The sequence below is a fragment of the Calliphora vicina genome, chromosome 1 (assembly GCF_958450345.1).
Source record: "Calliphora vicina chromosome 1, idCalVici1.1, whole genome shotgun sequence".
NCBI lineage: Eukaryota > Metazoa > Arthropoda > Insecta > Diptera > Calliphoridae > Calliphora > Calliphora vicina.
Genome location: NC_088780.1, coordinates 106,129,470 through 106,144,962, shown reverse-complemented (window position 1 = coordinate 106,144,962; position 15,493 = coordinate 106,129,470). Strand labels below are relative to the sequence as shown.

The following is a 15,493-nucleotide window of genomic DNA, read 5'->3' as shown; positions in this document are numbered from 1 at the left end:
TAGTGAGGTCCGATGCCTTGTCCAAAAATTTAGTTTTCTTCCTAGAATCGAAAGCTAATGGGTGAATTACTGAAAAATCAGGGATTTTTTAAAATGTTTAGCTTTTATTTTGAAACATTTGTACAATATAAATTTACTCAAATTACTGGGCATTGCTAACTATGACCTGTTCCCATCTTTTTGGCCACATAAGTATTCCGATCCTAAAGAACTCCTCATCTTTTGATGCGAATATCGAATCAAGCCAATATCGAATACTCAGTTCTGCAGCGATCGAAACAAATAGTAGTCGGACGGGACACGGTATGGACTATAAAGCGGATGAGGCAAAAGTACCCAACTACTTCATTCTAAATACGTTTTAACAGGTATTTTAACATGTGGCCGAGAATTGTCCTGTTGCAATATTACGGTTTTATGTTTGACCGCATATTCTGGTCGTTTTTCGGTCAATATTCGCTTCAAATGAATCAGTTGCGTTCGGTACAGGGTCAGATTTCTACAGCTCACCTTTTTGCTTCTACCAAATACAGATGCCATGGATATTTGGCTTTGGTGTCGATTCGGCTGGTTGGTCAGGCTTTACATTCGATCTCTTACGCTTCGGGTTACTGTAATGCATCCATTTTTCATCGCAAGTAATGAATCGGTGCAAAAGTGGTTTTCTTTTATAGCGTTCAAGCTTCATTTCAAGCATCATGAATGAATTCTCCTCCTCGCAAACGTTTTAAAATTGATGCTTGAGTAGCTCCCAATGATTTTGCAAACTCTTCATAAAGTAATGCCTCCAATTCTTGGTCTTCAAACTTTTTTGTCTGGCCTGGACGATCTTTGCCTTACATGTCAAAATCACCAATTCTAAACAATAAGCTTTGGTGAGCAATCGGTGTTCTTCAGCGGCATTTTTTTTACAAATTAAAAAAGTAAAGCAAAACTTCCCGCACGATTCGTTATATGCAAAAAAACCTTGTTGTTTACACTATAATGTTCAATAACTAAGTGACAATAAATAACATATTGATATTTATCCTTTAAAATGACATATAACTTATTAAAAACAAAAACTGCATTAAAAAGAAATGCCATCTATTCTAAGTCCCACCTTTTTAAGTCATAAACCCAATAATTTTTTTTTTTGGGGAATTTCGTTTCAAAAACGTAAATTTTGGGTTTTATAAAAACTACTTTTAATTAGATTTTTTTGCAACAATTATTTTTTGAAAACATTGCTACTTTGAACCAAAAATAAAATATGTAATCAATAAACGTTATACGATTTGGAAGAAATTGTCAGCTTTTGATTTTTAGATGACACATAACAATTTTAGACCTTGGGAGCACCGAAAGTCAAACAATTCCAATATAAGGGCCACTCCCTTTCATCTTATGGCAATCGATATATTTATAATACTTAATATATTGTAAAACAAGAAATTAGGTCGTGTGATTTATGTCTATATGGAAGTTATTTATGTTGAATTTTGTGTGTTTACCAACATTTTTAAGCGATTTATGCACGTTAAAGTGATTTTTGGAAGCGGGTCTATGTGGGAGCTATGAGTAATTATGGACCGATCGTAACAAAATTTGGTGACATGAATTTTGTATATATAAAACTTATTTGGAGCGAATTTTGTGTAGATACATAGATAAATTAAACATTTATGACCGATAAAGTCCAATTCCGAGGGGACATTTGTATGGGGGCTAGGTGAAATAATGGACCGATTTCAGCCAGTTTCAATAGGCTTGGTCCTTGGGCCGGACAAATTATATGTACCAAATTTTATCGAAATATCTTCAAAATTACGACCTGTACTTTGCGCACAAGGTTTACATGGACAGACAACCAGCCAGCCAGCCAGCCAGCCAGCCAGACGGACATCGTTAAATCGACTCAGAAAGTGATTGCAAGTCGATCGGTATACTTTAAGGTGGGTGTTAGATTAATATTTTTGGGCGTTACAAATATCTGCACAAACGCATTATACCCCCCACTATGGTGGTGTAGGGTATAACAACTTCTATGCCTAGGAGTCTAGGTCGTACATAACTTTGCAAAGTAATTTGATAGATTGATTAATTTCTAAAATATAGGGGTTACATGGTGGTAGGATGAGTTATGGATCGATCCTCACAAAAGTTGGTAGAAAGTCCAATTTGATCACATTATTAATTATTATCAGGGAAACCTGAAATATGCTCTAAAAAAGCGTTTTAGGCGCTTTAAATATGCAGTAAAAACTTTAAAATATGCTCTTAACATTTAAAAAATATGCTCTTAAAAAAACAAACTTTTACATAATTTTTAACCAAAAAAAATTTACTTAAATTTTCAAATAAAAATCGTTGTCTATTGGATCTGAAAACATTTTTATACATAGAAAATGTTCTTTCGACATCAACTGATGTTACCGGAGCAAATTTAAAAGACAATATTTCTTTAACACTTAGAACGGTTAAGTTTGAATTAGAACTAAAAATGTATATTTAGATGGCGCTATTATTAAAATAGTGCTTATTTTATATTAAAAGAAGAGAGCTATATTTGTCTGTGCCGAATCTTATATACCCTTCACCTAATTATACTTCAAAATAAAAAATTTAAATATTTTTAGGTGAACAAAACTTTTTTTTCAGTTTTTTAATTTTTTGGAAATAAAAATTTTGAATTGTTATTTAAAATTTTTCTGTTTTTTAATTTTTTTTTTTTGGTGAAAAGCCATCTATTTTTCAATTTTGAATTTTAAACAAAGGAAGTAAAAACCTGTAACACAAGAGCGAAAAATAAGTAAGACAAAATTTGTTTTTGATTAAGTCAAAATATGCTATTAAACAGTAAAATATGCTCTAAAAACGCAAAAATATGACATAAATATGCTCTTAAAACAAATATATGCAAAAATATGTATTTAAGGGTAAAATATGCAAAAATATGCACTAACAAATCGATGCCTAAATTCTTAAATAGTTCTGAAACGTGTAAAATATCTTATCCATGTGCTCATTAGACTCACCAGAAAAAACATGCATTTGCATATTTTGGTTTCCCTGATTATTATAATATAATTGTGAATGTTCAAGTCATTTTCTGGGGGGGGCCTTGTATGTGGACTTTGGACAAATGTTGCCCGATTTACGCCATACTTTACATTATAGTTTCAGAGTACTTATAACTAATTTGTGCAACATTTTATAAGGATTGCGACACAATCAACATATTTATGACTGCTCAAACTGTAGGTGAAATCATGGACAGATAATGCCCATTTTCAATACCAAACGAACAGTTTTTGTACAAAATTTCAGCTAACTCCTTTCGTGTGAGCCCAATGGTGTTTTCAACTGTGAACAAATATAGTTTGCCAAAGATTTGAGCATGTGCTAATAATGAAAATAAATTTTACATTTATTTTAAATATAGCATTCAACCCCACCACTTTATATACAACTATATACAATATATTTTAAGTATATAAAAAAATCATCATTTAATATTTTAATAGTTTTCCAATAACCATCCAATTCGCTCGCTCACTCATTATCTATTTAATGGACTGAACATTTCAATGTTTAATGAATGTAACATTTAAAACAAAACTCAACTAAATGCGTTTCCTAAATACTTAAAATAATGGATATTTTTGTTTTCAACCAACTTATTGGACAAAAAAAGAACCAAATGGCAAAAAAAAGTAAAACATTCTATTCAGCAAGTGATGTGCAGCAGTTACATGGAATTTGGCTGTGTAACATTTTGGCATTCACCAAAGTATTATTCAGTCGAGTCAATAGATTTTCAAGTAGTGATGATAAATTTCAATAGAGGCATGAACATCATGAAATCTCTGGTAACAAAGGAAGTATTCCACTTGCGTGTGCGAGTTTTTTTTGAGTGCTCATTTTTTAAATTCCCCAAAAACGGAAAAAAGTTTGTTGGCCTCCAACTGTTGGTTTGACAGCCACTTTTTGCCTTGGATGGCAATGATTGTGTGTGCTAGTTCGAGCTGTGTTGATAAGCTTGGTTTTTGAGTAAAATATAGCATTACAATCAGTACAACAAAAAAAAACAAGAACACACTCTCAAATGTAAAATAAAAATGTGCCAACGTCATTATCCTTGGTATTCTCATCTCTTAGTGGCTTTAATACATACAATGTGATGTATTATTATCTGTCGAATATGGTATTAGGTATGTATGTATTAGGGTGGCCCTTAGCATTAAACAAATGTTGGATTTTGACCAGTCTCACCCACCAGTTTGGTGAAAAAGTTTAAAATTATTAAAAATTTCCCAGGACATTAACGTGTCTCAGGACACTAGAACAAGAAATGTAGGAACAAAAGTAACATATTTTGAGAAATATTAAAATAAAAGCTCATTTTCACTTAAAATATATTCATATTTACTTGTATATGATTTGTTTGGCTTCGTACGATAACGTTAAACTATTCACAGGTATGACCAAAAAAAAATATTTTTTTTAACGGTAGTTTCAAAACACCATTTTCAAATTTATAAAAAAATTTTGTTAAACAAATTTCAAAATTTTTTGATCATCTTATTTGGGATTTATTGAGAATATAATAGGGAATAAAATTATGAAAATATCTCCTATAGTTTTTCCGTACCTGCGATTTAAATTTTGCAATTTTCGAGAAAAACAATTAATTTGGCCATATTTTGGCGCATGAGCACAATTTCCTTACTGTTATGAATTTTAAGTAGAACTTATTCATAATATTATGGTGCAGATAATTCTAAATATACTCTGAAAGTTTTACTAAAATTGGGAAAACGTTAAACCTTAAATAGTGAAGGACAAAGGTCACGTCTTAACCTATTTACGTAAAATTTTTTCAGGATGATTTTTTTACCAAAGTTCAACAAAACAAGTGGCCATCCTAGTATGTATGTGTACTAGTCACTTAGCATACAATTTATATCTGTGTTCTAATATTCATAGAATGCTTAATCCTATTGTTGTTTGAGAAAGAAATTCTCAAGTTACAAAATGAAAATTTTATATCAATAGAAACAATTATTAAAAAAAAATAATTCGAAATCAATTTTCTCTATAATTGATTATTTTGAAAAAGTCTTCACAGTTCAATTTTACTCTTCTTGATTGTAGACTTTTACTTATTATATTTTTGAAATTAGCTATAAACTCTTTGTTAATCTCGTTTTTTAATAACATATATAATCAAAAATACGTGCTTAAAGCTTTAGGTAGATGTTTGCTTTGAGTAAATGTTTGCTTTATCAAATCCTTAGGAATTAAGCTCATTTTAAATAAATTTCAATTGGTCCTTCGAACCTAAACAATAGAGTCATTAAAACATAATTGACCCATAAATTAAAATATAAACTAAATAAATACTAATATCAATTATAAACAATTAGAAACAAACAAAAATGTAATAAAACTTATATTAAACAACATGGTCCTTCGTCCTTTCAAATTTCCAAATTTTAATTTAGCACGCAATAATAAATAGCTTTCGAAAATTTTTAAGGACAAATAATAAAATAATTATCGATAAATTCAAAAGTTCTACGTCAAAAGTCCACACGCAGTAATTATTTATATGATTGTGGTAACTATAATATAGTAAATTTACGATTCACGTGACAGTAAACAAGTATATATTTGCGACAACCATTTTTATTTTATCTTGACTCTGATTGTACATTTTCTATTTTTTTTTTAGTTTTTGTATACATATATTTACAGAATATATGTACATTGTTTTACTGTACACCCAGCGAAAAAATTAACACATCCGTGTACGATTTGACACAATTCGGTGTCAATAGTGTATTATCCCCGTGTCAATTTGACAACGAAAAAATTACACCATTCCGTTGCAGAATTGACACTATCCGTTGTCGATTTGACACCGTTCGTGTACGATTTTATAACAGACTATTGACCGTTGGTGTATGATTTGGCACCATACGTTGTCGATTTGATACCGTTCGTGTACGATTTGGTAATTAAAAAAAATAATAATTTCTTTATTTTTTACATTTATTTTTAAATACAATAAGAATAAATACTTAAATATAAAATATGTTCATACATACTTATAAAAGATTTTATGTTTAAATGTTGCAAAACATTGGTGTCAATTGTCAGAGTTCCTGTATGTGAAATTTCAAATAGCATCCCTAATGGTGGCACTGCTTCCCTTATGTGCTCTTTCTAAAAAATAAAACAAATACTTATTATGTTCTACATCTCTGTTAATTATATACATATAGCTCCATTTACCTTTTTAGTGTACAAAAACTGAAGGATTATTTATTGTTTCCAGGATTTTTAGGAGTTGTATGTCGTCACTGAATTTGGTGATATTCTCACTGCATGGATCTTCATCTGCATCAACACAAATTCGCTATTAAACACATTTACGCTTTCTTTTATATTTTGGTTTTTAAACCATTTATTTACTTCACTTTTATCATTATATTTATTAAAAAGTTTTAATGTAAATAAAATTAAAACTCACTTATAAAAACAAAGCATAGCAACTCACGTTGAAATGCGTCGGTGTTTAATTTAATAACATTGCGTTGTCGATTCGTACCCGTTTGTTTACAACGGTAAACGTACGGTGTCAAAATCACACCAACCGTTGTCGATTTTGCAACGTCGTTTTTCCCTCAGTGTAAGAGAAAAATCTGTCACGTACTGTATGTCACGTACGATATTAAATTTTATTTGTTATAAAATCATCTAAAGATAAATATGACGGATGATTGTAAAGGAAAAATATTTGGTTTAGTGTATGAAATTAAAAGAAAACATAACGCCTCTCACGATTCGCAAATTTCTGCATTTACCTCAAAATTACTTACGGTTTATTTCATGTATGATATAACCCTTATTTCACTCTATATTTTGGACAACAGTGTTTCGAAAGAACTTATTATTTTTTTAAAAATATAGTAGCCTCTGAATGGAACATAACATAAAGACCAAATTATTTTTGCAGATACTCTTATTTTTGCAAAATCTATTCCACTTCATAGGCGTACAAAAATCACGAATTTCATATATATTAATACCTAAAATGGGTATGGGCTATATAACTGCCTTTCTACTTAACCAAATGTATATACAAGACTTTATTTCAAATCCTTTATAATAAAGCAAATTGCAAAAAAAAAAACGTATTAGAAACAAATTGGTCCTTCGAACCATCTACATACAGATATATAGATACAGATCATTGTAAATTAAAAACAAATTTAAAATTTCCCAAAAAGTACCTGTTTCTGCAAATAATTTGTTCTTGTTGGATAAAACTAACTATTTTCAATGCAACTAGTGTAATAAATGATAAAAAACTGCCATAAAGAACCTGTGTGCTAAGATTTAACAAATTTGGAATGGTTAAAGTCTAATTGTCGTTCGAATAATCGAATAATTTCTTACGAATAATTATTCGAACAATTTAAAAATTGCCATTTTCGAATAACGAATAATTCGAACAATTTTATGTAGAATAATCGAATAAAACGAATAAATGTTCATATATACATAAATTTATTAAATTGTTTAAAATTTTTCATAATTTCAAATTTAAAAAAATAATAATGACTCACAAAAATTATATAGTTTCTGAAATTCGACAAATAACTAAAGACAAAGGGGCTTTCGATCACTGCATATGAGTGTTTCGATAGCTCCTTCTATAAATATATAAATATAACTGCAAGAAGTTACAATTCTAAAAACAAATCTTTCAAAATTTTTAACTTAGGACTTGAACCAATGAAAATAAAAGGTACGAAATAAAATATTTGTTATTTAGCTGGTGAAATATTAGAAGAATCGCAATTAATAATCAAAATTTTAACTTAGATTAAAGTGGAGTTGAATGTGATGGAGAATGTGATTTTGAAACGGTCTTCGAAAGTGATATTGAGGATGACATTTATAATGATTACATTGAAATATATGAAGGCCATGATCGTAAAATATATTTATATAAGTGATGTTATTAACCGCGTACGTAAGTGTTGCAAAATATTTAATAAATGATAAACACAAATATTGCAAACTAACATTTTGTTGCAAGAAAAGCATGGAGTTCGTCTTATACATGATTTTGAACATCGTTGAACATCTCTAACATGGTAATAAACTTTTTGCGTATTTGTAAATGCGTCAATCATGCACTGACTGACTTCAAAATAACCAAGTTACGTTTATATTGTATTTGAATTGAGGATCATGTCCCACTAGCTAAAATTTTGTAAAGCATAGCTACAAACGGAAACTAAAGGGTTTGCTAGTCAATTGTTTTGTAGATTGTTCGGGAGTTAATCTGATCAGAATATTTTTGTTGAAAATTTAATAATGGACTTCGTTTTTGAATGTTTTTTACCATTATCAATACTTGAATTGTTAACTTAACGTTATTTTTTGTTTTTCTTTAACAATAAAATATTAAAAAACCGAAATCAAAACTTCATTCTTTACTTTTAAAAAAAAATTAAATTATTCGAATAATTCGATTAATTTTAAACGTGTGATCGAATTATTCGAACAAGTTAAAATCTCTTATTCGAATTATTCGTTTTATTCGAACAAGAGAAAAATCGAATAATTCGAATACCCTACTGCCTATGCAAATTGTTATGTATTTAACTAATGTTCGTGTCATAATTATAAGCAGGGCAAGTTTTTCAAGCAAAAAGCTGGAAAAGTAAACTTTTTTTATTTAAAAGTTTTTAGAAAAAAATGTTTGCATATCTCACATTGGCGTCATTTGAGTTTTTTACGGTGCAAAAATCATAACTACGCCTTTTAGGTGTCCACTTATGAGTTAGCAAATATTTTTTTAATATTTTTGATTGTTTATGTTTCTTTTTGAAGGCTTTTATGATTTAAAATTATTCTAGAAAAGATTTAACATTTTTTTTAAATTTATTTATAAATCATTATTTAAAAAAAAAATATTTTTTTTATATTTATTTTTAAATTTTTTGTAAAATAATAAAAGAAGGTATATCACAAATTGTCCAAAAATGTATGCAACTCATTTTTGGAACCATGTCTTTTTTCAAAATTTTACCTCTATCAAAAAATAGGGCAAGGACGGGCAGCTAGAAATTAGTGCATTAGGTAAAGGAATAATCGAAGAACTTATTTTGAAAATATGGCAAATATAGAAATTTATAGTTTTTTTTTATTTTCCATCAAACTTGAGAAATATTGATAAAATGGATAGTTGGTAAATATCGATTTACCTGGACAAACACAAAGTAAACAGTACAATTATTTTCTTAATTAATAGACCTATCATTAGAATCAAAAAAAAATGACGATCCGTTACGTAGTTTTCGAGATCTGAAGAATTACCTAAAAATTATTAGTTTTTTTGAACACTGAAAATCAGTCAAATTTGAAGGGCTATATCTTTTCAACCAAAAATCTGATTGTATAATAGTAGCATATTTGAAATCGTTGGACAATTTTCTGTAAATTAGGTTCATTCAATATTTTTTAGGGGCACATGCAATTTTTGATTTTTGCAAACTCACTTGTTCTACAGGCTCCACTGTGCGTCCACTATAATTTCTTTAAGCAAAATTTGCAAATATTGCTTTAGAGTGTTTTGGCCACAACTAGACATCGAATATTGTATATGTATATATTTTGGGTCCTTATGAATAGTGTGTCTTTGAAAATTGCAAAACTAGAATTCATTTCCTATATTTAAATCCAGCGACTCAGTCCCATTGACATGATTTTTTTCTTGTTGCAACATGTTGAAGGGTGAAGGCTGACATCTGGTATTTAAATGGTTTTAAGTTTACAAACAGGTAATAAATAGTTATGTTTTTGAAAACTAATATTTAGAAATTTACATTTAAAATTTTATTTTTAATTCTGCTTATGCATATCCATGATTTTTTCTGCATATTTGTGTACAAATTTTCCAGTTTTTTTCTTTAGTTTTTTACCTAGTTTATTTTAATTTTTGTCTTGCATACTTAAACTTGCCCTGATATTCAAATATTTATCAAGTTTAAAAAAGTACAGTCCTTTGGAAATTTCGATTAAATTTATGATTGTGTTTCATCATGCTCTGTTTGATTTTATGGGCGCTTGGAGGATATTGCATTTTCGCACTTTGTGTGAGTGTGTCTGTCTGGGCTTGTGACTGTGTGAGAGCGTTTTGACAGTAAGTGAAATGTGAATATATGAGTGCATAATGAAACATGTCGAAATGTTGTCACTGTTCATTTTTTTTACTTTTCTCTCTTTGATACTTTTCATTTAATTTTTGATTTCTGCTTCGATTTATGGTTTCATTTCTTCTCCAGTTTAGTTAGGCATCATCGACAACATCATCAGTACATACAATAAATGAATGAATAAATGCTTTAGTGTTCCACCCACAAAAATCCAGCTGCCGAAAAATTAAAACCATCATACTATTTGACATTCAGTCCCCAAGTAATATTCTATGTACTCGATTTTTAGTATTGCTTCTACTTCAAATATCCCAAAAAAAAAGGTAAAAATCAGGAATTTTATATATGTAGGTTTCTATTAACGTTGTATGCATTTGGAATTTGTTTAAATTATTAGCTGCAACAACAAGTTTATACCTTAAAACCTTTATCATCCTAAATACTAGTATTTGGTGCAAACAAAATTTCTGTGCAAATGAAAATTGCAAAATTAGAATTCATTTCCTTGATTTAAACCCAGCGACTCAGTCCCATTGACATGATTTTTTTCTTGTTGCAACATGTTGAAGGGTGAAGGCTGACATCTGGTATTTAAATGGTTTTAAGTTTACAAACAGGTAATAAATAGTTACGTTTTTGAAAACTAATATTTAGAAATTTATATCAATAGTTCGAGTATAAGGGTGGTTAACTGTTACTGTATCTATAATGAAATTTTGTATTTTCTTTTTGTTTTATAACATTTTAATAAAAAATGTATTGAAATTGACAAAAGACATGAAATCAAAATCGTACAAAGAAAATCTTTGTAGACTAATGAAAATTTAAAATCCCAAATTGACAAAATAAAGTTTAAATTTAATTTTAAAGTTGTAGTTTGTAAGTTGGAATTATTCGATTAAAATATATACATTTTTATCATATTTTAGAATCTAGCAGTTATTTAAAATTGGTATAAGAAATTATTAAAAATGTGTTTATTTAATCGTTTATTCGTATAAACTAATTTCTAGATGGGTGTTATTTTTGAAACATAAACATGATCATGCCGGCGATTTTTTTCATAATTGGGCTGATAATCATGTTATAGACATAAGGATAACTTGCCATTCTTTGCAAACTTATTGGATTAATATTTGAAAATATTCGATTATTCGTTTCAAGTATTCGATTAATTAATTAAAAATATTTAAAATCCTGCAATTATTTGGAAAAAAAATTATTTAAAATTCTAATGTTGTTATTTATAAAAAAAATCAGACGATTAATTTTAAATTAATCGATTATTCGTATAGATTAAATTTATAATTTTTTTTTGTATTTTAAAACATAAACCGTTTACCGTTATTTAAAATTCTAATGTTGTTATTTATAAAAAAAATCAGACGATTAATTTTAAATTAATCGATTATTCGTATAGATTAAATTTATATTTTTTTTTTTGTATTTTAAAACATAAACCGTTTGCTGTGGCATTTTCGATTGTTCGACTGTTTAATTAAAAATATTTAAAATACTGCAATTATTTTTAAACAAAATTATAAATAATTCTATCACGGTTATTTATAAAAAACAGACGATTAATTTTAATCGATTATTCGTAAAAAAATAATTTTTAAATTTATTGTATTTTAAAACATAAAAAACATTTTTATATAAAACTAATATTCTTTTTTTGAAATTATTCGATTATTCGTTTTAAATATTCGATTAAAATATTTAAAATTCCGAAATTCTATGCACAAATTATTTGTATAATTTGTTTGTTTGGTATTTTTATGTAAAAATAATAGAAAATATGCGAATAATCGTCGAAATTATTCGATTATTAATTTAAAATATTCTATTAATTTATTTACAATTTTTAAAATCCCGCTATTATTTGCTCTTTATCATGAAAAAGGCTAAAGTGGTGATTATATTTAAAAAAAAATTTAAAGATTAATTTAAAATGTCATCGATAATTCGAGAAGATATTTTGGAAATTTGTTTTATTTTGAAACATAAATATGATCATAATTTAGTTCGCTATTTTGACATGAAAATAATAGAAAAATCGTTGAACATATTCGTAATGTTCAAATTATTCGATAATTTATAATAATTGGGATGATCAACATTTGTATTCTTAGTATTTTATTAAGAAAATTTTTGTTTTTCTTTATTAATCGTTAAAATTATTCGATTAATCGTTTAAAATATTCGATTAATTTGTTGCAAACTGTTAAAATTTAACGGTTATTCGAACTAAATTATAAGAAATTTTTTATTAGGCGATTACAAATTGATTTAAAACAATTTGAATCTGTCCGAAATACTCTGACGGTTACAAATAAATTGAATTACTATTATTTGAATCTGTCGGATATACTCATAATTAATGACTGTATAGTTTTTTTTATAAAAATAATAGACATTTTATGGAAAATATATACATATATAACAAATTAATTTATCAATAATTGCCGAATAATCGAATAAAATTTATAAAAATAATGTGTATTAATAAAAAACAAATGAGTATAAACTCGCAGAGAACTGAAATTCGTTCAAATTGTTTAAAAAATTAAACTGGATTACATCATAGACAAATCTTATAATAACAAATCTTTAGCCGATGAAACCCCTTTAAAATTACTTTTACAACAAATATGGAAATATTTATTTTTATTACTCATACGCCTGTATCAACAAACCCAATCAATATCAATTATACGAGCAGCAGTACAAAACGATGGGATTACAAAAAATACAAATTTAATTAAACGTAAATTTATTGAAATTCCATTTTTAATCTGAAAAGGTATTATATTTCTGTTGTTTTTTATATTAAAAAAAAATAAACAAACAACTGAAAAAATACGCATTTATTACAAAATACCTTAAATATATGATGATGATGAAATTAAAATATTTTTATTTAATGTTATAATTAATAAATAAATAAATAATAAACAATACTGAACTGTAAACATGAGTCAATAACTCGCTATCATGCACAATTAAAACGATTAAAAATATTTATGAGAATCGATATAAAATATTGAAATATAAAACCAGAGACAGAATGTCTTTGTTTACATTTTTCGCTGCTGATAAAGAAAAAAAAACAATAAATTGAAAATAAAAAATAGATAAATAAAAAAGCTATTAATTGTAACTAAAAATTAAAAAAAAAAACAATAACCATACTTAAATGGAGTGCAAAAAACCGCTGATAAGTTTCCTTAACTCAACTACTTTAATTCAATTAATTTTAATTGTCCTTTAATTAAAGCCTTAAATTGAGTGCAAAAAATTATTTTCTTTTTTGTTTAATTGCAGGTCAATAAAAATGCACAATTATTGTCAGCAAAGAGTGGTGCTGGAGGCGGCGGGGCTGCTGGTGCCATGAACGGTATGGGTCTAAACGGTGAACGTAAAAGATGGATACATGATCCAACAAGTAAGTTAAAACATATATTGGTTCTATATAAAACTACTTTTTGCCCTTGTTTTATGTTCGTTTTCATTTGTTTAATAAATTAAGGAGTTTTAACTTTAAAATTTTTGTGTTAACTACAGCTTTAATTATTGATGTTGATTTTCAACAATTTTTACATACAATCTACATTAGAAATGAGTAATATTTATACAATGTAAAAATGCTTTTGAAATTTATTCAAAAATGCACCATTTTCAAATGTTATTCGATTATTCGATTAAAATAAACGATAATTTTTTATGTTTTTATATAATTAAACATAAAAAAACTAACGACTTGTCTATAATTTAAAAAATCTAACATTAAATTTAATCGATTAATCGTATAATTTTTGTTTCTATTTTTGTTTTATTTTTAAACATTATTGACATAGTTAGGCATTTTTATTTACATATAATTACAATTTTTTTGGAAATAAATCGATTAATCGCAGAAATTAATCGATTATTAGTTTAAAATATTCCAATACTTTATTGATAATTTTTTAGAATTCAACAAATATTTGAACTGATTTCTAAGAAATTATATAAATTCAGACGATTAATTGTAAATTTAATCGATTATTCTTATAAAATAGTCTTTAAATTTGTCTTATTTTTAATGATATCGCCTTGATATTTTTATACTAATATAATAATATTTTCTAAATAAGATTCGATTAATTTTTATAATTCTTCCATTAATCGTTTAAAATATTCGAAAAATTTATTGATAATTTTGAAAATTGCACATATACATATTTCAACTTTCTTATAAGATAGTCGATAAATATAAAAACGAAAAAAATAATAGATTAAATTTCTAGATTTGTCTTATTGTAAAACATAAAGATGATTAGGCTATAGTTTGGTATTTTTATACCAAAATAATATTTTTTGCAAATGATTCGATTAATCGCTGAAATTATTCGTTGAATGGTTAAAAATAATCAATTAATTTAATTCTTATAATCCCACAGTTATTTCAATTAAATAAAAAAAAAACTAGCAGTTTTTTACGATTAAAATTTACGATTAATTATAAATTTAATCGATTAATCGTATAATAAAACTTCAAGATTTGTCTTATTTTCAAATATAAACCATTTTAATTAAAAGTAATAATTTTGTTCTGTAAATGATTCGATTAATCGTTAAAATTAGTCGATTATTCGATTAATTTATTTATATTTTTTAAAAAAGGGCAATTATTTCAACTTAAATATAAAAAGATGCTTATAAATATAAAAGAAATCTCGATTAAATCTAAATTTAATCGATTATTCGTATAAAATAATTTTCTAGATTTTTCTTAATTTGAAGTATAAACAATAATTTTATTAATTTTATACGATTAATCGCTGAAATTATGCGATTATTCGTTTAAAATATACGATTAATTTAATGATTTAATAATTCTTAGAATTCTTGCTAAAGTTTTTCTGGAACTGTAGGCATTTACCAAGTCGTCTTAGTCTAATTAAAAATAAACATCATCCTATTTTGTATACTTTAGAACATTTTTTGTTTGTTATAAAGTAGAGCATAGAACAGAACGAACAGCAAAACGACTTCACAACAGTTTTATGTTCCATTTTTTTTATTTTCTAAATATTTTTTTCTCTTAATTTTCTAAGCTAAAAGCATGTGAAGTTGTATTTGTGTGGCAATAAATGCAACAGATGCCTGTAGACAGCTACAATTTCAAGATTGACCTGGTTTTTCGAGCAATTTAATTTCGTTATTTTTATTTTTGATCCTATTTTTAGTTGTTTCTTATATAAAACTAAGTTCATTTTATAGAGCAAAAAGAA

The 15,493-nt window shown here is 26.7% G+C and overlaps 1 protein-coding gene across 2 annotated transcripts in view; it reads left to right on the top strand.

The window, feature by feature from the left end:
* The window catches only part of Cow (Proteoglycan Cow), a 305,796-nt gene that overhangs the window by 187,035 nt on the left and 103,268 nt on the right, over positions 1 to 15,493 (top strand). For both annotated transcript variants that reach the window (XM_065515436.1, XM_065515437.1), the window contains exon 2: positions 13,542 to 13,662. In XM_065515436.1, the coding sequence (XP_065371508.1) occupies positions 13,542 to 13,662 (121 nt within the window). The remainder of the gene's footprint in view (positions 1 to 13,541; positions 13,663 to 15,493) is intronic.